A 24,797-nucleotide genomic window follows, 5' to 3' on the forward strand; every position below is an offset into this window, starting at 1 on the left:
TTAGGGAAAAGTAGAAAACCATCCTACAACCACTTGAAAGTGTAGGGGTGTCTTGCTAGAGTAATGTATAATGGTAAGTCGAGGCATATGCGTCGTCGACACAATACCATTAAACAACTTATCTCAAATGGAGTTATCTCTATTGATTTTGAGTAAAATCAAAAGATAACATTGCGGATCCGCTAACTAAAAGCTTAAATCGAGATCATGTTAATAAAACATCGAAAGGAATGAGACTAAAGCCCATGAAAATAAAATGCCCTATGTGAAGGAAAACCCTACCTAGTTGACTTGAGATCCCAAGATCTAGGTTCAAAGGGACAACCTAATTGCATAAACCTTATGAGGTCAATGTGGGGGTTCTTATCCTAAATCTGTTCCTATGATGTAAACAGTGGCTAAAAATGGGATTGGTTAAGCAATGCTTTTAATGACCATTATGTGTTTCGGTGAGCCAAACAACATAAGTCACCTATGTGAGAGTGAAGTGGGCTGCTCCAAGGAGACTATTGAGGGATATTTCTCTCAAAATCTTACAGAACCAGGAGATGTTCATGGCTATGTGAACATACCCATGAGAGCTAAAACCTTGCCAGAGAGGTAGTTGTGTGAGGTAAATCATCGTTTACACAAATGACAAAACAGTTCAAGGCCATCGCGTCTATTGGTCAGCTAGTAAAGTAAATATACTTTCACAAGGGAAAGTTCAAGGTTGATTCTTACCTATCCTATACAACTATCGATCATAGATTCTATCACCACATCGAGTCAATGTTTTTCCGTTAAAACTACCAATTTTCATTCATGTGAGGGATTGTTAGAAAAATTGTAATTTTTGGAAACTTTGAGGCATATTCTCGATTGATAAAGGTGGAGAGTTAAATCATGAAATTATGTTTTTATATTCTACTAGATGAGACCTTTACAATGGTATATCATACGCTTAAAATGGTTGAGTGATGAATGAGAAATTGATACTCAAAGTAAGCTACTTGAAAATATTTGTTGAGGAAAAGAAAAGCTTAGATCCCACATTGGTTAAATACCAAGTGTGAGATGTGTATATATATGAGAACCCATTTGAAGGGTGATTGGATGACTAAGCTTGAAACCTTGTATCGCGCGCAGAGGGTGTAGATCCAAACCCATCGGGGTTGGGGCGCACCAACATGACGTGGGCGACGTGAAATGTCCGGACCGGTCAGGCATGGGCCTACAAATATTTTAGCCCAACATGAAAATATTTTTTCCCTTAGCAAATTACACAAAATTTGATTCAAAAAGGACACATATCCTAATTTTATTTGATTCTAATCAATTTGATTTAATTGCTCATTTCATGCAGATTTTATATCCTTAATACATGGATATTTCCAAAATTCCTCCATATTGAATGCCTATAAAAGGCTAAGACTTCTTCAGAATTTTTTGCTGAAAAACACTCTCTCACAACGAGTTTATTTTGCTATCCAAAATTCTACTCTTTTCCTCTCAATATTTTCCCAACATTTCGGTGATAGAAAAATACAACGTTTGTTCGTTGATCACTGTAGAGGTGCTACTGCTTCGATCATCGTGTTGTTGTATCCTGGGAGATAGTCGACCAACGTTTCTCCAAGTATCGTAGGAACGGCAAAATCTATCTTAAGGAAACTGTGCTAAACATACCTCAACATTTAGTAAAACTTATTCTTCTTTTCGATTTCTGGTTTTTTTATGTTATTTATTTGTTTTTTTTTTGGTATCTAACAATTTAAATATAAATTATTTAATTTTTATTTTATTTTATATAAATATTTATTTATATTTATATATCTTGTTTGCTAATGTGTTTTGTCCAATAAACAATATTAAATGTAACACCCCACACCCAACCCAGTTGTCGGATCCAAATGAACGATATCAGATTACGTTGTCGAAACATTTCAGACTATCTCAAAACATTTCAAATATTGACTTAGGATTTAAATATAATAATTCTCATACATTCCTAATTTTATGCAAAAACATGTTTAATAAATGTCAATTGGTCTCATTTAACAATTTTGGGTTTATACGAGGACCAAAAATGAAGTGAGGACTCAAATTCAACTTGATTTAGTAAAATTTAGTGGTGCATCTCGAGACATTGAAAGCCATGTCTCGAAACATGTTGTAATGACTTGATTTCAGTTGATTGTCAGAAAAAACGGTTTCAAAGCCGGATTTCATTAATTGAGTTAGTGAAAATTTTAATCGAAGAGTTGGAATTATTAATATAAGATTTTATTATTGGATGGTTGAGTAATTAAATTGAGAAAGTCATTAATTATAGTACATTGGACAAATTTTTCGCTGGAGCGAAAAATCTTCTGGCACTATTCACTTGATGCGTATGCTCTAGCGGACTATTCTTTCACTGGAGAGGAAGGCTACCTTACTTGTATAAAGCTATATATGAAGGACTCAATTTAGCTTGGAAGAAAGGGTTTCACAAGGTTTACCGAAAGCGACAATGCATTGTTGATTGATATAATTGGGAATGGTTATGCAGCTGATAATAACCTTTCTAAACTTCGTTTAATACATGATTTATGCAAGCAAGACTGTCAACTTAAGTTTCGGCATGTCCTACGGGAGCATAATAGACTAGTAGATTGCATAGTCAAAGTTGTTCCTAGTGATCTTAATAGGTTATCAACTTTTGAAGACTCACCTGATCATGCTCAATTTTTGTTTGAAGAAGATGCTCATCGAGCAATGGTTAATATACGCTCCCATCATCCTCATTGTAGCTAGTTCCTTGAACTTGATTCTTTTCTACCAAAAAAAAAATTGAAAAGACTAAATTTCAAATATAAGAAAAATGGAAGAAGTGGAGCTATGTTTTACCTATTTAACTTAGTCTTTTAAAAATGACAATATAACAAAGCCTTATGTAAAAACCAGTGGAGTCAAAGGCGAGTAAAAAGAAATTATTATAACAATTTAGTGTTTCATGGTTGAAGAGTACTTGAAGATAAAAACTCTCCGATAATTAAGCAAGCTTTTTGGTAGTTCTAATTTCTAACTTCTTGCTTGCTTGTAGGCAGCCCAATGCTAATGGCAGTTTCAACTTGAGGCAAACTTTATAATTCTTACTCAACATTATTATTTAACGTAGAATCAGAAAATAATCTAGATTTGAAATGATTTGAACTCGATAAGTAATTTAAAATGATCCTATATGAAAATTTTAATTGTGAAACTCGAATTACTTAAAATCAAAAAACACAAACACAAAATTTATTCGAACTTGAAATGATCTAGAAAATTCTTTTAATCGAAATGACCTGATCCAGATTGATAAAAACAGTATACTCTAATTAATTTACACCAACTTTTAAGATATTAACATGGGTAAGGGAAACTTTGCTAACTTGGATATTTGTTGAAGTATACTATTTTACATATTATTAATTTAATTAAGAGGCTGTCTTGATTACATGAGGTAGCTTGTGTGCCAACCACAACTACTGCATTTCACCAATTTTAAACTCCAATATCCCAAGAGAAGGTGAGCTACCAAAACCTTCAATATTGATCAAATGGCTATAAAAACCCCAACACCATGCTTTGTTTTCCTCGCTCATAACTATTCAGATAAAGAAGTTTGTTTCATCTGCTTAATTAGTTTCAAAATCTCTCAACAAAAATGGTTATTTCATTTGCATTGCTTTAGCATTCTTGATGGCTTTGTCGTTTTCAAGCATTAACGTTGGCCAAGCTGCTCGTCACCTTCAGCAGCTGCCTCCAATGCCAACTTTGCCTACAGCAACACTTCCACCATTGCCATCTATCCCTAATCTCCCACAGCCAACCATACCAACAATGCCAGGCCTGGGGCGCTTCCACCACTTCTTACCATGCCTGCTTTTCCCACATGGCCTCCTCTGCGAAGCATGCCCACGGTCCCAACTACAATTCCCTCTATTCCTTTCCTTTCTCCACCACCTTCTCCTTCTACCCCTTAAAAATCCCTTTTGGCTTACGGGACCCAGTCCAGAGTCGGGACATGCTACTGTTCTCATCTCATATGGGATTGAAAGTGATACTTACGGACTCGAGTTTTTAATCAGCATATATAATTACTTATTTGTTTACTTTCTCTCTGAAGATTTGAGCCGTCTTTGTATGTTGATTTTTGGGAACTATTGTTTGCTTATTTTCACCACATATGGTATTTGTTTGTCTAAATGGGAGTTCCCATTATTTGGTGCACTTATTTATATATGATCGAAAATAATAAAACAGTAAATAAAAAAAATAAATTAATTATGATACAACCTTTTAATTTATTAATTCTTTTCCTACAACCAAATTTACAATTTTCAAAAATAGAGAGGAAGAATCTTTTTATTAGATAAAGACCTTGATGCTAACAGCGGCTTTGTCATTAGGCAGTAATTTATTGACAATTTTTTCATAGGAGTCAACCTATTGAGATCAACGATTACGTTGGTTTCAGTGAGAATCAACATAACAATGATAATAGTATTAGTTATTATAAGAGAATTGACTATTAAAAATATTAAATTGAAGTATATACATATATAACAAAATACAAATATAGATTATATTTAGGGTAAACTATAATTAAAAATTAAATTTATAAAATACACTATTATATTTAAGTTCAATGTTATATTAAATAATAATTAAATGAGGTAAATATTAAATTTAAACATAAACTTTGTTTCAATGTGCAATTTGATACATGAACTTTTATTTGGTACAATTACACACATGGAACTTGTATTGTTGTTCATATGTATATATGAAACTTAGATTTTGATCTAATTATACACTTTTGCAGAATATTTATTTTTATATTGGATTAATATAGTTATTTGTATATGTAATATCCAGTGTAAAATAATGATAACTCGATAATGTTGTTAATGATTTTAGAAAATTGAATCAAATCAAATTTTAATATATAAAATCGCACAAAATAAAAGTTCATGTATGACATCACATATTGAATCAAAGTTTATTTATGTTGAGTATAACTCATATTTCAGTCAAATTTGAGAGATAATTTCCAGTTAAACTCTGTTTATTTGTTTCAATCGAACTCCGATTAGTCTAGATTATTTTATTATTATTTGACTTACGAATTTAGCCTATAAATAGACTCTTTTACAACCTTGAAAAAATTACCCATTAAAGATTAAAACTCATAACACTTTTGGAGAATTTTGTGTTTACGTTTTGAGGGTTCTTTGTTTTCGAGTTTCGGGGTTTAGTTTTTATCTCCATCTTTTGTACTCTTCGTTCTTTTGCTATTATAGTAAAAGTATCTTTGCTTGTGGTTTTTAATCCTCTTTGGAGGGGTTTTTTCACGTCAAATTAGTGTATTCAATTTCTCAATCTTTTCTCAAATTTTACTTATTTGTTGCTTAATCGGGTTGATCCCTAACAAGTGGTATCAGAGCTAATTCAATTCTCGTAGATCAGCCTGTTCAAAGATGGCAGCAATAAGGTTTGACATTGAAAAGTTTGATGGTTTCACAAATTTTAATCTGTGGCAAGTTCGGATGATGGCAATTCTAGTTTAGACCAGCCTGAAAAAGGTCACTACCGGGAAAAAGCCTAAGAATTTAGATCAAACAATGAGAAGAGCTTGATGAAAAGGCCATATCTGCAATCCAGTTGTGTCTCGCGAATAGGGTATTGCAAGAGGTATTGATGGAGAAAGTCTCATCCGCTTTGTAGAAAATGTTAGAAACTTTTTATGCGACTAAGTCACTGCCTAACCATTTAGTGTTGAAATAACATCTATTTGCGTTTCGCATGAACAAATGTGAGCTTATTAGAGATCACATTAGTCAACTTATTACTCTTTTGAATGATTTAAAGATTGTTGAGGTTAAGGTTGACGGTGAAAATTAGGCTATGATATTACTATGCTCTTTACCCTCTTCATACAAGTCTTTCAGGGAGACCCTGATTTGTGGCAGAGGCAAACTCTCGTTCAAGGATGTGAAGGGTCATTTGTTGAGTAAAGACAAACTTGACAATAAGTTTGGTTCGGATAGCAATACAGATAGGCAAGCTTCTGTTTTGGTAGCATCAATGAAGCGAGACAAAAGATTAGTACACATTTAAATATATTTAATTGTGCTAATTTTAAAGTAAAGTTATTACTTAAATAGAACTCTAAGTCTAAAATATAGGGAAAAGAAAAAGGTTCTCAAAATTATAATTATAATTTACCATTATTAATTAGTGTAAAATAGAATTATTATTTGAATAGAATTTTAAACATTTTAATTATCATTTACTTAACATTAGGGTTAATTATGTTAATTAATTATTATTTTGAATAATATTACTTTGGACATAAAAGTAAAATTATATTATGCTGAATATGTTAAAAATATTTTAATTATTATTTAAAAAAATTTTATTATAATATTTGAATTGATAAGTTTTTATATTTTAGTTATATTTAATAATTTAAATAAAAATATTATTTTACCTCAATTGTCGTAATATTTAATAACGCATGCATGTGAAGTTCGAAGCTAATAGGTGAATTCATTACTTGATTAGCTTCCCTGCCAACCACAACTGCATTTCACCTGTTTTAAACTCCAGTATGCATGAGAAGATGACCTACCAAAACCTTTAATATTGACCAAGTTTCCTCCTTTTCAACCATGTATAATGATCAAATATTAACAACTGCTCCAATGCCTATATAAACCCCAACACCATGCTTCTCTTCCTCACTCATAACTATTCAGATAAAACACTTTGTTTCATTTGCTTAATTAGTTTCAAAATCTCTCCACAAAATGGGTTATTTCAATTGCATTGCTTTAGCATGCTTGATGGCTTTGTCGTTTTCAAGCATTGATGTTGGCCTAGCAGCTCGTCACCTTCAGCAGATGCCACCAATGCCAACATTGCCTACAACCACACTCCCACCATTGCCATCTATCCCTAATCTCCCGCAGCCAACAATGCCAAGGCCTGGGGCGCTTCCACCACTTCCTACCATGCCTGCTTTGCCTACTTTTCCTGCTATACCAACGGCCACACTGCCTCCTCTGCCAAGCATGCCTTCAATCCCAACAATCCCAACTGCAATTCCCTCAATTCCATTCCTCTCTCCACCACCTTCTCCTTCTTCTACTCCTTGAAATACCCATTTCTTCCCCTGTCCATTGACAGATAAAATGTGGCTACATATATACTGGATTTTGATTAAGGTGTTTTTAGTCGTCTTCGTCTTTTGATTTGAAGTATTGTTTGTTCTTCAACACAGATAGTATTTGTTTGTAGAAATGGGAGTTTCCCATTTTCCATAATCTATTGTACTTTGATTTGTTATTTGCTTGTTATGGGAGTATATTCATGAAATCTGCTTGATTAGCTCTTGCAATGTTCCTCAGATTAATCTATTTTAATTTATTTTTTCAATGTATTTCCTAGTTTATATTATATCTTCTGCCTATATTAACACCCAATATATGTATTTTAAACAAGGAAGAGTTGAGATAAAATACATTTCTTAATCCTCAACCAAATCAACATTCAAAGGTTTCAACCCTGAAATTGACGCCTTATGTAAGAATCAAATACAAAACTTCAAAACATTAAAATATGATTCTAGTTTTTCTATTTTTCGATACCTTTAGAATTTTATTTTTTTTAAAAATTAATCTTTCTATTTTTTTTAAAAAATACAAGTTGTCTTCCTAACACTATTAAACTTTTTCTATTAAATTCAAGTTTATTATAAAAGAGTATTAATAGGGTTAGCGATTGAATTTGGATTTTAAAATATAAAAGGTAAAAATAAATAAATTTTTAAAAAAATAAAAAATTAAATTTCGAATATAGGCTATTAAAAATGATTATATAACACAAAGCATTATACAAAAATTAAATTAGGCGAGTAAATAGAAATTATTATAACAATTTAGTGTTGAGTACTTTAAGACAAAAACTCTCCCAAGAAGCAAGCTTTTTGGTAGTTCTAATTTCCTATTTCTTGCTTGCTTGTAGACTGCCTAATGCTAATGGCAAGTTCAACTTGAGGCAGACCTCTTAATTTTTACCCAACATTATTATTTAACGCTTCAAAATTACTTAAATTTAAAATGATTTGAATCAAACAAATAATTTGAAATGATCTTACATGAAAATTTTGATTGCAAAATTCGAATTACCTAAAATAAAAAAACTCTAACACAACATTGATTCAAACTTAAAACGATCTAAAAAAATCTTTTAACCGAATTGACCTGATCCGGATTGATGCAAATTGTCTCAATTGACAAGTATTATGTGGTTAAACAAGTGAAAATATTATTATTTAACGATTGAAAATGAATCAAATTTGAAATGATTTGAATCAAACAAGTGATAAGTTATATAAGTAACATATTTTAATCTCATTCTTAATGCGTTTATAGATGATTAATTATGTAAATTAGTGAATTTGATGCTCCTAATCCTTTAAATTCATGTTTCTATACTTAGGAGAGCATTTGGGAGTGAAAGAAGCGAAAAATAAGCCAAAACCAGACAAACAGAGTTGTTTTCAGGAGCCACATGGCCTGGGCATTTCCACACGGGCAGGGCACTCATCCGTGTGTCCCACACGGGCTAGACACACGCCCATGTACCAGCCCGTGTCGATTTCGCACCCTGCTTCCGAAATACACAGAAAAACACAATTTTTAGGCTTTTTGAGAATTCTAAAGTCTATAAATACCAATTAGAAGAAGACATAAGGGGTTGATCAAGAAGATAGAAGAAAACACTGGAAGAATACCATCGAAATCAACTCGGAAGCAAATCTCCATCAAGATTGAAGATCTCCTTTTAATTTCTTTTGAAGTTTTATCGAGTTTTTTTATGTCTTGCGGTTATTCTGACTTTGAGATGTTTCCATTCAGGATTATGAACTAATTCCCTAGATACCTAGGGAGGATGATGAATCCTTTTATTTAATGTCTATTTTTACGCGATAAATACTTGAATCCTGTTCTCAATTATGTATGATTATTTCTTGTATTAATACTTTTTGGATATTAATTCATGTTTAATGTCCTTAATTCAATGGAGCAAAAGTCTGTTTAAAAGTAGATCTAGTATAATTGAGCGGAGTTGCATGCAATCCTAAAAATAGGACGACATAAATCTACCGGATTAGAGTCAAATCTAATAAGGGAATCCATAGATCGAGTTAATGCGACAATAGGGGTTTTAATTAGAAAGATATTTCAATTAATCAACCTAGAGTCAGTTGTTTTTACTCTCAAAAGAGATATTAACATAATTTAGGGATTTCTATGGATCAAAACACAAGTGAATAAATCGTTTAATTCAGATTGATAATAATAGGTGAAGTCTAGGTGGATTCTTTCTTGGGTATTGTCTATCTCATTGGTTAATATTCGATTATTTCCTTGATTCATTCTCTGTTGCGTTCATAGTTAAATTAGTTTAGTAAATTAAGATTAAAACACATCACTCCAAATTGTGGGCTACATAATAGAAAAATGATAATTACCAATACTTTTAGTCCTCGTGGATACGATATTCTCTACTTACCATAGATATACTATTGTTCGATAGGTGCCTTTGCCTTTGTCGTATTTATAGTTAGTTTAGTGACCATCAAGTTTTTGGACCTTTGCCGAGGACAAAAATATTAAGAACACTTTATTTTTATTAATTTAGCCATTTTTATTTTATTTTTATAATTTTGTTTTTAGTTTAATTTTTACTTTCTAATTTTTATTTTATTTGCTTTAGTTTATGACTAAAAAAATTCATCGAAACCATTAGTGTTTGATAGTGAAATTGAAAGTACAACTCATAAAAACCATAGAGAAGCAAGGCAGATTACATGAGGTTAACCGAATTGACCTGATCCGGATTGATGCAAATTATCTCAATTGACAAGTATTATGTGGTTAATTTACACCATCAATATTTAAAATATTAGTACCGGAAACTTAACTAACTTGGAGACTTGTTAGAGACTTGTTGAAGTGTACTATTTGACATATATTATTAATTTAATTAAGAGGCTGACTTGATTACATGAGGTAGCTTGTATGCCAACCACATCTACTGCATTTCACCAATTTTAAACTCCAATGTCCCATGAGAAGATGAGCTACCAAAACCTTCGACATTGACCAAGTTTTCTCTTTTCCATCCATATATGATCAAATATTACCAACTACTCCAATGCATTTATAAACCCCAATATCATGTTTTGTTTTCCTCGCTCATAACTATTCAAATAAAGAACTTTGTTTCATCTACGTAATTTGTTTCAAAATCTCTCAACAAAAATGGGTTATTTCAATTGCATTGCTTTAGCATTCTTGATGGCTTTGTCGTTGCCAAGCATTAACGTTGGCCAAGCTGCTCGTCACCTTCAGCAGCTGCCTCCAATGCCAACTTTGCCTACAGCAACACTCCCACCATTTCCATTTATCCTTAATACCCCACAGCCAACCATACCAACAATGCCAAGGCCTGGGGCGCTTCCACCACTTCCTACCATGCCTGCTTTGCCCTCATTGCCAAGTGTACCAAGGGCCACACTGCCACCTCTGCCAAGCATGCCCTCAATCCCAACTGCTATTCCCTTTATTCCTTTCCTCTCTCCACCACCTTCTCCTTCTCCTTCTACTCCTTGAATACCCCTTTGTTTTTTATCTGCTGCATAATGGATTTGGTTTAATATGTTTTTGGTCGTCCTTGTCTGTTGATTTTGAGGATTGCTTTTTTCCTTTTTCCACCACATTTATTTGTTTGTATAAATGGGAGTTCCCCGATCCCATTATTTGTTCTACTTCGATATTTTATTGCTTATTATGGGATTATATATATATATGTTCTTTCTATGAAGTAATTAATTATTGTATCTATTGTTAAAAGATTAAATAAAATCCATTATATAAAAATCAAATTGGAGGCGAGTAAAAAAGAAAAAAAAATCTTTGCTGTCTCTAGGCTAGACCTGTCCATGGGCCGGGCCGGGTTTGGAAAATTTTTTGGCCCGCCTCCTAGGCCCGGGTCCGGCTCAAAATATGGGCCTGAAATTTTACTCAGGTCCGGCCCGAGAAAAATATCATAAGCCCGAGCCCGGCCTGGCCCAGCCCATTTTTAAAATAAACATAAAAAAATTATTTTAAAATAAAAAAATAAAAAAATTATTTTAAAAGTACTTTAAAATTAAAAAATAAAAAAAAAATATATATTTATTATATTCGGGCCGGCCCGGGCCAAAAAAGTAGTGCCCGAGGCCCGGCCCATTTTTTAAACGGGCCTTATTTTTTGCCCAAACTCATATTTCGGGTCTATAGTTTTGCTCGAACCCTCCCATATTTTAGGCGGGCCGTCGGGTTTGGCCGGGCCGCCCGACCCATGGACAGGTCTACTCTAGAGTCTAGATGAGTGTTCATGGTGAGAGTGTTTTTTTTCCTAAAAACAATTGCCAATCAAAATTTCTTTTATCGATAACAACAATTTACAAAAGGAGATTTGAAAGGTCCCAAGCAGAGCACTTACACACAAAGATAATTCAAGCATAAAAAAACCATAATCAGGGGATCTCCAGAAGATTAAGAAATTATTTTATGCAACCATCCATTACGTTATTACATTATTTATGGTTCTCATTAATAAAAATTATTTGTCCTACCCTTTTTCCTTATATTCTTTATATTCATCGTAAAATAAAAATTTAGTCTTTATACTTTTACTTTAATTTTTTTTTTTAGATTTCAAAATTTAGGTTAAGTTTTGACATTGTTAGTTACATTGCTGACCGCTTCCGGACGTACTAATATTTAGAGTGTAAATACTGCAACTAAATATATGAAATTGAGGCGGTATCCACAAGTATATGGATCAGATTATAATATAATTTTACAACAAAATAAGTAAGTACTCTGAGGATCGATCGTACCTAAAGGAGACGAGTACTAGATTAAAGTTAACTTAAATGTAAATAGAAGTAATTAGTAGTTTAAATAAATTATATTACAATAAAACATAAATGAAGGATTTTGGGGGTTTTATACATAAAGAAATAAAAACTGCATAAATAAAAAGGACTTCGGAGAACTAATTTCTAAACTTAATCAAATGTAGACATGGGTGATTAGCTCGTTTCGATGATCATAACAAATTCCTATTTCAGGTTTCTATTCAATCAACTAGTCATTACCTTAGCAAGATCTCTCAATATTCCACTAAACTAACGAGTCGGCTAGAACTAGTTATCTCTCGACCTCAAGTCCAGACCGGTTCGGGGCTAAGGTGTTTACGAATAGACCATACCAATTTTGGGTTAATTCCCACCTAAATGGCTTCCTAGGGTCGTCAAGCCTATGGGTTAAGTTATTCCTCTCCTAAACAGTTGATCCACTAAGAAAATCTTACATAACAATTAGTCAATCACACTTCCATTTGCTAATCCCACATATGAGGATTAGTTCCTCACAGAATACATAAACATAATAAACTTGATAATAAATATTTGCATAAAAAACAAATCAATAATAAAGTTTAGAGAATCCTAATTGTATTTTATTAATGAAGTGCAGAGATCCTTAAACGTTTGATCGTATTTACAAATCAAGTCCTCCGAAGAACACAAATGAAAATAATTGGAAAAGAAATCTAAAGCCTAAAAGAAAAGAAAAACTAAAAACTAAATTATAGGGAAAAACTTATAATATGAAAACTGTCTCTAAACAAGTTTCTAATGAGCCTATTTATAGAATTAGGGTTGGTCGTCATCCTTAACCTGGGTTAGCTGACGTTTTCGTATTAATTTTCATTGTGCAGACCAAAATTCCCTTCGTATTAATATGAAAATCATTGAAACTTTGTTGTTACAACAAGCATACGTGCTGCAGCATGTTTACAAGCTGCATGCTCTTCAACAAAAAAATTATCACAGAGCATAGTTGGCCAATTTTCAATATCGACACATAAGGAAACGAGTGTAGATGATTCCTTGGAAGTAGTGAAAAGCTTGATGAAATGATCTTGCACTAAGTTCTCTATATCTCTTCTTTTAGTTATCCACTTTCCATTAACATCAAAAAGCCCCATGATTTTATTACAATTTATTCATTTCATTGCTTGTTGCACGTTTGTGAGCAATTAGGAAAATATTTCTTGCATCTTGCTTCCTTATTATGTGTATTGTTTTCTTCTTTTGCTGCTGATAAAACGCCAACCATCGATCTTAACTTGCCTCGTTTTCCAAACTCAAATATTCAATTTCTTTTATTTGAAATCTCCTTTGTGGATATAGAAAAAGCAACTTGGTTCCTCAAACCTTTTAAAGCCCCAAGTCCAAACTACACCCATTTTCTATCAACACCTTTGGTCTGAAGTGAAGTAGAAAATCATCTCGACGGTTTCTAAGATTTCTATGACTTTCCTAAATGTCGTTGTTCCCACTACCTTTAATGAGACATTGGTCGCTCTTATTCCCAAATCCAAAGAGGCAACCTCTTTTTCACAATTCCGCCTGATTACTCTAGGTAATACGATCTACAAGATTATCACATAAGTCATGGTTATGAAACTAAGGCCCCTTTTATATAGGATAATTTCTCCATTTCAGGGTAGTTTTGTTCCTGGAAGGCACTCCTCGAATAATGTCACTATTGTCTAAAAGATTATGCACTTGCTCAAAAAGATGAAAGGGAAAAATTGTGCTATGGTCATTAAGTTGGATCTTGAAAAAGTGTGTAATAAGCTGGAATGGAGTTTTCTCTTCTTTTTTGGTTTTTCGATTTTTTGGATAAATTTAATCATGAATGAAAAATAAATAAAAGCTTAGTTTAATATTGCTTCTCAAAAGCACTTTTGAGCTTAAAAGCATCTTATTTAGCAATATTTTTTTTATGTTAAAAGTGCTTTTTATACTAAAAGTGCTTTTTAGAAGTGATACTAAATTAGTCTGGAATAAAAATCACCAAAAAAGAAAGTCTAAATTTTGAGTTGACCATAAAATTCTTTTTGAAAAATTTTATAATATGATTCAATAAAAAAAACTGAAATATGTTTTTCTTAAGAATTTTGGTTTTGATTGTTTTTCCTGATTCTCATGTTAAAGTTAAGAGAGAGAAATTATTTTGTAGAGGAATTAATTTGTTCAATTTTGAAATTGATAATGTATATATATACACAAAGGTATAATTCAGCTGTCTAAGCTAGTCAGTGACCCGTTTAAGGCTGCGTACTGATCCGACCCGACCCATATGGACATGTTTATTAACTAAACACCCCTGCAGTAATCCTGGAGAATTCCTAAAAGGAACAAGTGGGGAAGAGAAGCTTAAGCTAAAAGAGCTCTTTATCAATTTCCATGGCGTCGCGTTCCCTCTTTCTTAGTCTCAGACGGTAACTATCTTCATTCTCATAAATTTCCATTTCAAAGAATTTGTTTTTTTTAAAAAGATAATTTTATTAAACTGGATCAAATACAATTCTTATTAGCTGTTGTTAAGTTAAAATCTTTTCATTTCTCAAACATCAATTTTCCCAAACTGTAAAATACATATATGTGTGTGTGTGCAGGAGAAGCAGCCAACGGTGCATGTCGAGGCTGTTGTCTTCGGGCTCCGTCAGCACCGAATACACGGACGATTATATAAATAATTCGGAAACCGATGATCTGAGAAGCCGCATTTTCCGGTTGCGCCTCCCGAAACGGAGCGCCACCACCGTTATAGAGAAATGGGTGGGTGAGGGCAACCGGGTTTCCTTCTCTGACCTCCGCCAAATTTCTAAAGACCTTAGAAAATCTCAGCGTTTCAAGCATGCTCTCGAGGTATATTTTTACTCAGTAATTGAAGTCAATTAGAATGAAATTAAGATTTGGGTGTTGTTGGGTTGGTTTGATTTGCCTAAAGAATCTAGAAATGCTTGCTTAGTTTAATAATCCTTGATGAAACTTTCCATCACTTTTGCGGCTTCAGAAAAATAATGCTTGAATCCTTAGATTTGATTAACCTTGATTGGGTCAATTGGATTCATAGCAATTAGACTTGTCAACTTGACCCGAATCCTACTCAATCAACTTGGAATCAAACTCAACCCAACTTAATTTGATCATAAGAAGTTTACAACCCAAACCTGAAAGGATCTGATTCCAAAACTGGCACGAACCTGAATGAACCGAACTCAAAATGACTCAAACCAATAACCCGGCCTAAAAACCTTGGCCTCCAACCTGAAAGATCCAATGGATCTTAACCCAAGGTTTACCTGAACCAATATTACGCAAAAATTTTAAAAACTTGAATTGACTCAATTTAAATTGACTTGATTCAAAATCAACTTGGCTTGCCCAATTGACATGTCTGATAGTAATCCATTGCTTAGGGGAATGGTCTGATTTGTTGCAAATGTTAAACAAATAATTAAAGAGATAATATGTGTGTGTGTGTGTGTGTGTGTATTTGTCAACAAATAGAGAATATCTTAGTATGTATGTTAGGTTAATCTTTTGTCTACAGAAGATTTTTGCAACACATTAGGGTTTGCCATTTGATTAGCTTGGATGTAGGGTGTAAATGAGACAGTGTTGTTATCAAACTATTCAAGTTTGACTAGAAAAAACTTGAATTTGATTTAGTAATTATCAAGTTGAGTTCAAGCTTTAGTAGCTCGAGTTATCAATCAAGCCAAATTCAAGCACCTTAATGCTCAATCCGAACAGCTCATGAGCCTAATCAAGCTTTTCATTTTAATATGTTTTACGTTATGAAATTACATTTTTACCCTTATTATATAGAAAGAGCTTAAGTACAAGCTCATATGAACTGGCTTAATCGATCTTGATTTCAATCTTGAGTATGAAAATTGATAAATGAGTTTAGTTGAGCTCAAACTCTAGTAGTTCTATTAAGTCTTGAGCCAAGCTCAAGCTTAGAAATATATGTTTGATCGAGCTCAAGCCAAGCATCGACCGTTGAATTTTGAGTCAAGCTCGAGCTTGAGCTTACCATTATTTGAGTTCGGTTTGATTCAATCCAATTACACCCCTACTTGGATGTTTAGCTATATAGCAACAGTGATCTTGTAATGTTAACTACGGATATATCATACATGTCTCGTCTTTTGTAGTAGATTTAAGTCTCTACTAAGGCTTGCTTGTAGAAGTGCACTATTTACCTCTTTCACTTTAGAGTTCATTCACTTCCTCTGATCCATTGAAATACGAAAACTTTCTTCTCGCTTGCGGTTTTTGTAAGTGTAATTTGATTACTATTATAGTGTCTCACAGTCACTTTATTATTTCACCTGTTCTTTGTTTCAGTTATAAGAGGGCATGTTGTGAAAGTTGGTTTTGATGAGAATTTTTATCGATACCAAGAATGATTTTCTTTTTTCGAGTGTGAGATATAAAAGTCCGATGTTATGGATGTAGGAAAGTCCCAAATCCCTTTTTCTTTCTGTTATAATAGTAGTCCTTTGTGAGTTGCACCTTGCAACATTAGGTTAGTCTCTTTTTCGTTTCCCCTTTCTAATATCAGAAACAAAGTTGGTCAAATTACAGGTTTTATTCCCTGTACTATACTTTTATTTGGATACATTGAAGAGGGTGTGTCTCAGGGCTCAATCCTTGGATGTAGGTTCCAACACCTAACACCTTAACCACTGCACTAGTGAGATGGCCAATCCGTGTACTGTAATTTGGAATAATTTTGTTCTCTTACTATTATTAATAGTATGCCTTAGTCCAAATCATTGACACCGTTTCTCATAAGTCAGCTGATGTATTTTATTTAAAAACCTGACAATCGAATTTCTTACATCATTTAAAAGATGAAATTTTGGTAACCAGAATAGTTATTTTTCATTAATTTGTCATAAAAAGAATTTTCTAGCTCAATCTCATGACTTGGACTCTTTTTTTCTTTAAAAATAATTTCACCTTAGCAGACTAATAAATTATTTTTAACGGTGAGAGCGATTTGCATCAAGACAACATTAATGATAGTAATAGTGGCAGGGTCAGGTTATGCCAAATTAAAGTACAATACTTCAATCTCCAAGTTGAGTATAGTGTTAGGCCAAAAACCATAATTTGACCAACAAAGCTTCATCTTGCATCTGTGTGGAAATGTTTGTGCCTTATAGTTCGTGTGGCTTTTGATTTCGCGGTTAGAATTGATTGTCAATTTTCTTTACCTTACCCATTCGAGCTTGCAGATATCAGAATGGATGGTTAGTCATGAAGAATACAAGTTATCAGACACTGACTATGCTATTCGTATTGACTTGATGACAAAAGTTTTTGGTATTGATGCTGCTGAACGCTATTTCGAAGATTTACCTCTGACTGCAAAGACAAGTGAAACTTACACTGCTCTTCTCCACTCTTATGCTGCCGCAAAATTGACTGAAAAGGCCGAAGAACTTTATGAGAGGATAAAGGGGTCAAAGCTCTCGTTCTCTGCCCTTCTCTACAACGAGATTATGACTCTGTACATGTCAGTTGGGCAGGTCGAGAAGGTTTCTTCCGTTGTAGAAGAACTGAAGAGACAGAAAGTTGAACCAGATATCTTTACTTACAATCTTTGGATAAGTTCATGTGCTGCAGCTCTAAACATTGATCAAGTTCAAAGGATTCTGAATGAAATGAGATGTGACTCCGGTTGCAATGATGATTGGCAGAGATATATCAACCTTGTAAATATTTATGTAACTGCCAGCTGTCTTACAAGTGCCGATTCGATCTCTCCTATCGAAATAGAGAAAGGCATCACACAAAGAGAATGGATAACGTACGACTTTCTTGTCATGCTGTATGCAGGCTTGGGGAACAAAGATAAAATTGATCAGATATGGAAATCTCTAAGAATGACGAAACAAAAAATGACAAGCAGAAACTACATATGCATTCTTTCATCGTATCTGATTCTTGGGCATATGAAGGAAGTGGGAGAAGTTTTTAATCAGTGGAAACAGTTGACAACCACAGAGTTCGATATATCTGCCTGTAACAGCATTTTGAGTGCATTTGAAGATGCCGGGTTGATGGAGAAAGCCAACGACTTACATATGCTTCTGATTAGTGGGAACTGCAGTCCCACAAACAAGTAGGAGCCTGTTGCAATTAAATGTGGGAACACCTCCATGGAAACTGTACTTGAGAGAGAAAAGAAATCGATTACTCGGTGTCGGTGATTGAATTGCAGTTACAAGAAATGGCTGACTGTTGGTACTGGTAATCGGTATTTTTACCCTTTTTCTGAATGTTGGTAGGATCTACTGATTCCTGAAATTTAAACTATTTGCTTTTGTTTTCCATGATTGATGGATGAATAGAAATACGTAGAGCTGCTGTTTGATTTGATCATATGTTTATATATTTTATGTAATGGGCATATCTTGCAGCAGCCTTGTTGATTTGATCATAAAGATTTCAAAAATTTTAACCCATCTAACTTGAACCCGAATTTTCTGAAATCCAAATGGATCCAAGTCTGGAACTAGCTTAGACTCAAAATTATACTAACACAAATAGAATAGGAAGTGGTTTGAAAATTTTTAACATGAAACAATTCTAAAATGATGTAAATCCCCCAGTTTGCTGGTCTATTGCAGGGTCCTATAGATAGATGATAAATATGGGTCAAGAGACTTTGTTTATTATTACTGTTGTTATTATAGATTTTTATAATATCTGTTCTTTTTGATACAATGAGTACTTAGAATTATTTATAATTCCTCTTCAACTCGGAGGATAATGTGTTTTAGCGTACTTAAACTCACGTCCTTCTCACCGGCAACGATACTAATGTCAATTGAACTAAAACTCAATTGGTTTATAATTATTATTTTCATCTTAATTGAAATTATAGTAAAATTTAGCTCTTTTTTTTTTAAATTTAAAAAGTTGTGTTAACAATCACGCTAAAAGGAGATTATGATTTGCAAAAAGCTATATAGAAAACTGTTGGTTTTTCCCTACTTGTGACCTACAAACAAGTTGAGACCGTCAAGTTAAACTAAACCCACAGAAAGAAGAAAAAGAAGATTCAATAAGAAAAAGAAGAAAAAAATCACAACAAAGATGGCAAATATTTCATAACTAGAGGTGCTGAAGTGTAATCTTGAAAAAATTCAAGTTCAAAAAATAATAAATGTGTATTTATTTAAATTTAATTATAAAAATATTACTATACAATTATTATTTTTATACTTTTTAAATAGTAAAACTAGCCACTTAAAAAAAATTAAAATCCAACCCAAGTGGCAGATGAATTGGAACGAGGCATCCAATCCAACCATGAACAAGTAAGCAAAACCCGATTATCAAGTTAAGCATTGATAAATGGAATTCACATTGAAGTTTGAAATGCTTTATATCCCATATATTTCAATGCAGTGTACATTGGAATCTTCTAATATTCTTCTTTACGCAATTACCTCTTCTTTTTAAGTATATTGTCTTCTACCTAGCTGGCTACTTCATAATAATAATCCCCATAGTGTAGGCTAAAATAAAAATAAAAATTAACACTAGTATTTATGAATGTGTATATATTTTAAAAAAATTAATAATGTTAAACTTACTTTATTAAATCAATAAATTTTCTTATTTAATAAGATTGTTGTCACTTATCATTCGTGTTTTCGCAAACCTAGAATTAAAGATTAAGTTGTCTAATGGAATCCCCTACTTCTAAACCCATCAATAATATAATAAAAAATGATTAAAACATGCTCTAAGTCTCTGTATTTTTTTAAAAAATTTGAAATTTAATCACCCAAAAATTTTATTTTCAACAATGTCGTTCTTCTATTTTTCATATTTCGAAATTTAGATCCAATTGTTAATACTGTTAAATTTTTTCATTAAATTTGTTAGTGTGACATTTTGAAATAAAAACAAATACTCTCTTAATAGCCATGTAACTAAAAAATTGATGTTATACTAAACTAGCATTTAACGAAATAAATTTAATGACTTAAATTTTAAATTCTGAAAAACAGATAAACCAAATTTCTAAAATTAAAAACATATGAATTAAATTATAAATATATGAAAAGTTTACCTTAAGAAATATATTGGAGCTTTACCTTAATTTCCATAATCCTCAATATATAAAGTGGGGTTGCAATATTAAGCACTAAACTTGCATTTCCTATGCTTTCTTTTAATTAATTATTATTTTTATTTGCAACCAAACTTAAAATACAAATCACTGAACGTGAAGTGAACATTAAATTAAATAAAATGTTAGCTTTTTCCTCTCTTACTTTCTGCCTTAAATTCTGGAATTTATTTTGCTTTCTATATAATTTTTTTTCCTCCTTTGGTGAAGCCATTTTTCAACTTTATGGGTCAAAATAGGCCCACTCTACATTTAATGGAAAGAGGGTAAAATTTTTTTATTGCATTTTGATCCTTCTAAAATTAGTATTCATGAGGTTAGAGTTAATTAAATGGTGTAGTATTATTACTTTAAAATATCATGCCATTCTTAAACAACGTAATATTTAATTCAACTTATTGTAGTTTAATTCGAATCATTATATTTAATCTATAAAAAATTATAATTGTTTTAAATTAATGTCACTTTATTTAATAAATTCTAGTCTCATAATATTAATGTTGTTTCAATTGTTACAAAAATGATTAATTTGGTTGTTTTTCTAACCTACAAAGATGTTTATACAATAAATTATGAGATTTTATCAATTTTGAAATCGATGGACTACGATGTATCACCGTATCTTGATATTAAAAGAAACATTTACCAATTTCTTAAATTCGTTTATGAAATCCTATAAAATAAGTATTTTTTTTCTTAAGTGGGTTTCAACATTAAGCATAATTGACTGCCTTCTTGTAATAATTTAATCGCCAGCAAACTTAAAATGCAAATTAGTAGCGCCTTAAAATCTGGACCTACTTTTACACTTTATATAAGTCAAATAGATAACATGCTAAGAGATACATTACTTTATAAGTGGAAAATAGTTTCCCACTTTTTGAATTTCCATTTCATTTCCAATTCCTCCCCTTTTTTCTCTTTTAAGTTTGTATATATAAAATAAATTTCAATTATAATATGGCATATATATTTTGAGAACTATGAATGTTGATATTTTTGTCAAAGTGAGAGAAACGTTCCCAATATTTCATTTCAAATAATCAAACTATGTGAGAGAAACCCCATATTTACCCCATAGCCATGAACAATTACTCTCCTGCATTCCATAGACATAAGAGCTTGAAACAAGAGAAGAACATCATGTTGCCATTCTCTTGTTACTCTCCCAAGCTATCCCTTTACATCCTCGCGACATGTGTAATCCTTTTAATGTTGTTACAGATCCGATCCCTCCACACGGTTCTTCCCACTTCCTCATCTCCTTTACCTTCACTTTCACCTTCAGCTTCTTGGTCTCTCTTCCAACAATGGCAAAACTTGGTTCTCAACCGGACCTTGGCCGCCGCCTCGCCTGTAAACTGCACCCAAAACCCGGATTCCATGAACCAAAAGCTTCGAGATTCCATCACGTTCCTCCCGTTGAAAGACCTGCGTTTCTCGAACCAGCCCCTTGATGGTCACACATGGTTCATGAGTTCCATGTACGACACACGCGAGGAAGGTGAGGTCCAATACCAACAGTTCCCTTCAGAACCGTCCAAAGGCCGGTTCCTTTGCCTTAAAGGCCGCGACACACACGACGGTTCATGGAACTACTACGCCTTGGCATGGCCCGAAGCGCTTCTTACAAACGCCACCCTAATGAAGGGCCTCACTTTCGTGTCTTACAACCATTACAACTACGACAACATATGGCATGGTCTGTCGGCTGTCATGCCTTTTGTCGCATGGCATAGGAAAAACAGCTGTGAAAAACCAACGAGATGGGTGCTTTACCACTGGGGTGAACTTAGGTTCAAGATGGGGACATGGTTGAACTTGTTAATGGAGGCTACGTTTGGCCAAGCTCCTTACATTGAAGAGTTTAATGATGTTGATGATGATCAACCTGTTTGCTTCGAAAAGGCTGTTGTGATGAGGCACAATGAAGGAGGGATGTCGAGGGAGAGAAGGATGGAAGTTTATGATCTGATGAGGTGTAAGGCTAGGGTTTACTGTAATGTGAGCCTTGATAGAAGCGATAGCGATGAAAGACCAGACATTGGGATGACTTTGCTAATGAGGAGTGGAGCAAGGTCTTTCAGGAACGAGACGGCAGTGATTGGGGTGTTTGAGAAAGAATGCAAAAAGGTGAAGGGTTGCCGGTTAATGGTGGCTTACTCCAATAATCTCACCTTTTGTCAACAGGTAATGGCAATTTTTATTTTAATCGACTTGAATTAAATTTCTACACTTTTCAACACTAATTTCTTCGTCTACTATTCAAATCTACAACTTTTAGGTTAATCAGCATTTTGTTAGCATTTGTGCGTTACACGTGAACACCAAAACCCCCCTTAAATAAAGCTATAGTGGGATGTTGAGATTGATGACATGCTAATCCCACTCACTAACGTATAAAACAGATATGTGGGCTACTTTTAAATTGAGTGAATTCCAATTTTTGAAATTGAATAAATTATTTTATCAATAAATAACAACATTTCAAAGCAAAGTTTACAAAGATTTCAAATTAGTCCCAATATTCTAAAATCTCCGACAATATCTTCCATGCAACTTAAAAGTATTGTTTGATTCAACACATTAAATTTCACAGATTTATCCGCAATACTTATATCCCAAAATCAACTCTAATACACAATTCGTGACTCCTCTTTCAGATCATAACAGCTGATATTTAATTTAGAAGTTAATTACATTAAAAAATTTTGGTAACTGAATTTACATGTGTGATGATGAAATTGCAGGTGAAGCAAATGAGTTTAACAGATATTCTAATATCACCCCATGGTGCCCAACTGACCAACATGTTCCTAATGGACCGAAACAGCAGCGTTATGGAGTTTTACCCCAAAGGCTGGCTAAAGCTTGCCGGCGTCGGCCAATATGTGTACCATTGGATAGCTAGCTGGTCCGGGATGAGGCACCGAGGCGAATGGCGAGATCCCAACGGGGAAAGCTGCCCTTACTCCGACGAAGATCACCGGTGTATGTCGTTCTACAAGAATGGCCTAATTGGCTACAATGAGACCCATTTTGCGGAGTGGGCTAGAAATGTTCTAAATGATGTTCAAACAAAGAGATTTGAAGAAGAGGGTACCAAAAATGGGACAGCTTCTATGAAAACTTGTGATTGCAATTAATCTGGTTTTTTGTTTTTTGTTTTTTCTGGTCTTTTGAGGGGCATAATTAATACCCAAAAAAAAATCCTTTCATTTTCAATTTTTAATTTTCATTTATAGGGGTTCTTGTAAGAACAATGATCCCCATTCATATGCAATAGTATTTTATTTTAATTTATTCTATACTGTTATTTCAACTATTGGTAGAGTGGTAAAGAACAGGTCTAAATTGGATCCTTGAACAACCCCTATCTTATTTTCTTTTTTTTTTTTTAAAGATTTGTCTCTTAATTCTTTGGATTTTCGGAGTAACCTCATTATCAAACTCCAATTGACGAAGGAAAAACTACAAGTTAAGCGGGTTCAATAACATTGGTAAGTTTGACTTACACACATGAATGACAGATGATTTGTGTATTGAAATCGAGTTTGAAATCAAATCAAGAAAGAGTGAGAAAATTATTTTCTAGTCCCTCTATTATATTGAATTTTGAAATTTAATCTTTTTAATTTATTAGTACGTATAAATTTATAACAATCATTTAACTAACATGTAAATTTATTATTAATTATGGTTGATTAAATTTCACATTATTTTGATTAATAATAAAAAGAAAGAATTATATTGCTCTTTTCTTTATACAAAGCATACTATTACCTCTAACCCCTCTCCACCGTTAAATTAAAGGAAAAATTAGAATTTAAACTCACAATCTCTAAATTATTATAACAAAAATTGTGCGAATTGAACTAACATTTAATCCACGAATTACATTGCTAGTAAGTTGTTTTATCAATTTCGACTTACCAATAATATTTAAAAATAAAAAATTAAATTATACCAAGCGATTAAATCTTTGATTTTTAACATCTCCTTTAATCATCGTGCAGACAAAACAAACTATAAATTGGGCCCTCCAAAATTTGTGGACCCTGCTAGAAAAACAAAACAATCTGTCAGGCTGTTAACTTTTGAATCAAATTATGGATTTCTGTCTTTATATTATACTTAATGTTAAAATATGCTCTAACATTGATAAAATTACCATGGAGTTATAGTTGGATTCTACTTTCTCTCTTTTATTAAAAAGGTTTCTGTAAATTAAAAAAAATTACAAATTAATTTTTTTTTTAAATTTTCATTCATATGTGTTGTTAAGTGGTTATTTAGATTTTTCATAAAAATTTATGTAAGTGACATAGAATTAAAAAAATGAGTAGGATTAGGTAAAAGTACCGTGGAGGCTCCTGTATTAAGAGCTGGATTACATTATGCTCTCTCTACTTGAAAATTGAGTAAATTAGTCCTTGTATATTAAATCAATAAGCAAACTGATCATTTTGTTAAAAATTCCATTTGTTTCCATTTTTAAATGATGATATAACTGACAGAGAAATTAAATAGTGACACGTGGTAAGCCACATGTACCTCATGCTAATGTGGCACATTCTGTCACATCAAAAAATATTTAAAAAATTTAAAAACCTAAAAAATAAATAAATTTAAATAACTTTGTAA

General features: G+C 32.8%; 4 protein-coding genes across 4 annotated transcripts; all 4 read left to right on the forward strand.

Annotated features, from left to right (window-relative positions):
* The first annotated feature begins 6,744 nt into the window (after positions 1–6,744).
* On the forward strand, positions 6,745–7,420 carry LOC107919540 (RNA-binding protein 12). Its single transcript, XM_016848984.2, has one exon. The coding sequence runs from the start codon at positions 6,822–6,824 to the stop codon at positions 7,167–7,169; it is 348 nt and encodes a 115-aa protein (XP_016704473.2). The 5' UTR covers positions 6,745–6,821; the 3' UTR covers positions 7,170–7,420.
* A 2,923-nt stretch (positions 7,421–10,343) lies between these two features.
* Positions 10,344–10,694, forward strand: LOC107919677 (vegetative cell wall protein gp1). The gene has a single exon (XM_016849080.2). The coding sequence runs from the start codon at positions 10,344–10,346 to the stop codon at positions 10,692–10,694; it is 351 nt and encodes a 116-aa protein (XP_016704569.1).
* Positions 10,695–14,236: 3,542 nt separating this feature from the next.
* Positions 14,237–18,386, forward strand: LOC107920605 (pentatricopeptide repeat-containing protein At5g09450, mitochondrial). Its single transcript, XM_016850399.2, has 3 exons — positions 14,237–14,424; positions 14,602–14,854; positions 17,242–18,386. The coding sequence occupies exons 1-3, from the start codon at positions 14,390–14,392 to the stop codon at positions 18,133–18,135; spliced, it is 1,182 nt and encodes a 393-aa protein (XP_016705888.1). The 5' UTR covers positions 14,237–14,389; the 3' UTR covers positions 18,136–18,386.
* Positions 18,387–21,125: 2,739 nt separating this feature from the next.
* LOC107918962 (uncharacterized) lies at positions 21,126–23,376 on the forward strand. Its single transcript, XM_016848522.2, has 2 exons — positions 21,126–22,343; positions 22,904–23,376. Exons 1-2 carry the CDS (start codon positions 21,237–21,239, stop codon positions 23,297–23,299), a joined length of 1,503 nt encoding a protein of 500 aa, XP_016704011.1. The 5' UTR covers positions 21,126–21,236; the 3' UTR covers positions 23,300–23,376.
* The last annotated feature ends 1,421 nt before the right edge of the window (positions 23,377–24,797 follow it).

Source organism: Gossypium hirsutum, chromosome D13, assembly GCF_007990345.1.
Source record: "Gossypium hirsutum isolate 1008001.06 chromosome D13, Gossypium_hirsutum_v2.1, whole genome shotgun sequence".
NCBI classification, from domain to species: Eukaryota; Viridiplantae; Streptophyta; class Magnoliopsida; order Malvales; family Malvaceae; genus Gossypium; species Gossypium hirsutum.

Coding starts and splice junctions, on each gene's coding strand:
- LOC107920605 (XM_016850399.2), top strand. CDS start 14,390: ATGGCGTCGCGTTCCCTCTTTCTTAGTCTCAGACG. Junction 14,425..14,601: donor CTCTTTCTTAGTCTCAGACG/GTAACTATCTTC, acceptor GTGTGTGTGCAG/GAGAAGCAGCCAACGGTGCA. Junction 14,855..17,241: donor GTTTCAAGCATGCTCTCGAG/GTATATTTTTAC, acceptor TCGAGCTTGCAG/ATATCAGAATGGATGGTTAG.
- LOC107919540 (XM_016848984.2), top strand. CDS start 6,822: ATGGGTTATTTCAATTGCATTGCTTTAGCATGCTTGATGGCTTTGTCG.
- LOC107919677 (XM_016849080.2), top strand. CDS start 10,344: ATGGGTTATTTCAATTGCATTGCTTTAGCATTCTTGATGGCTTTGTCG.
- LOC107918962 (XM_016848522.2), top strand. CDS start 21,237: ATGAACAATTACTCTCCTGCATTCCATAGACATAAGAGCTTGAAACAA. Junction 22,344..22,903: donor ATCTCACCTTTTGTCAACAG/GTAATGGCAATT, acceptor ATGAAATTGCAG/GTGAAGCAAATGAGTTTAAC.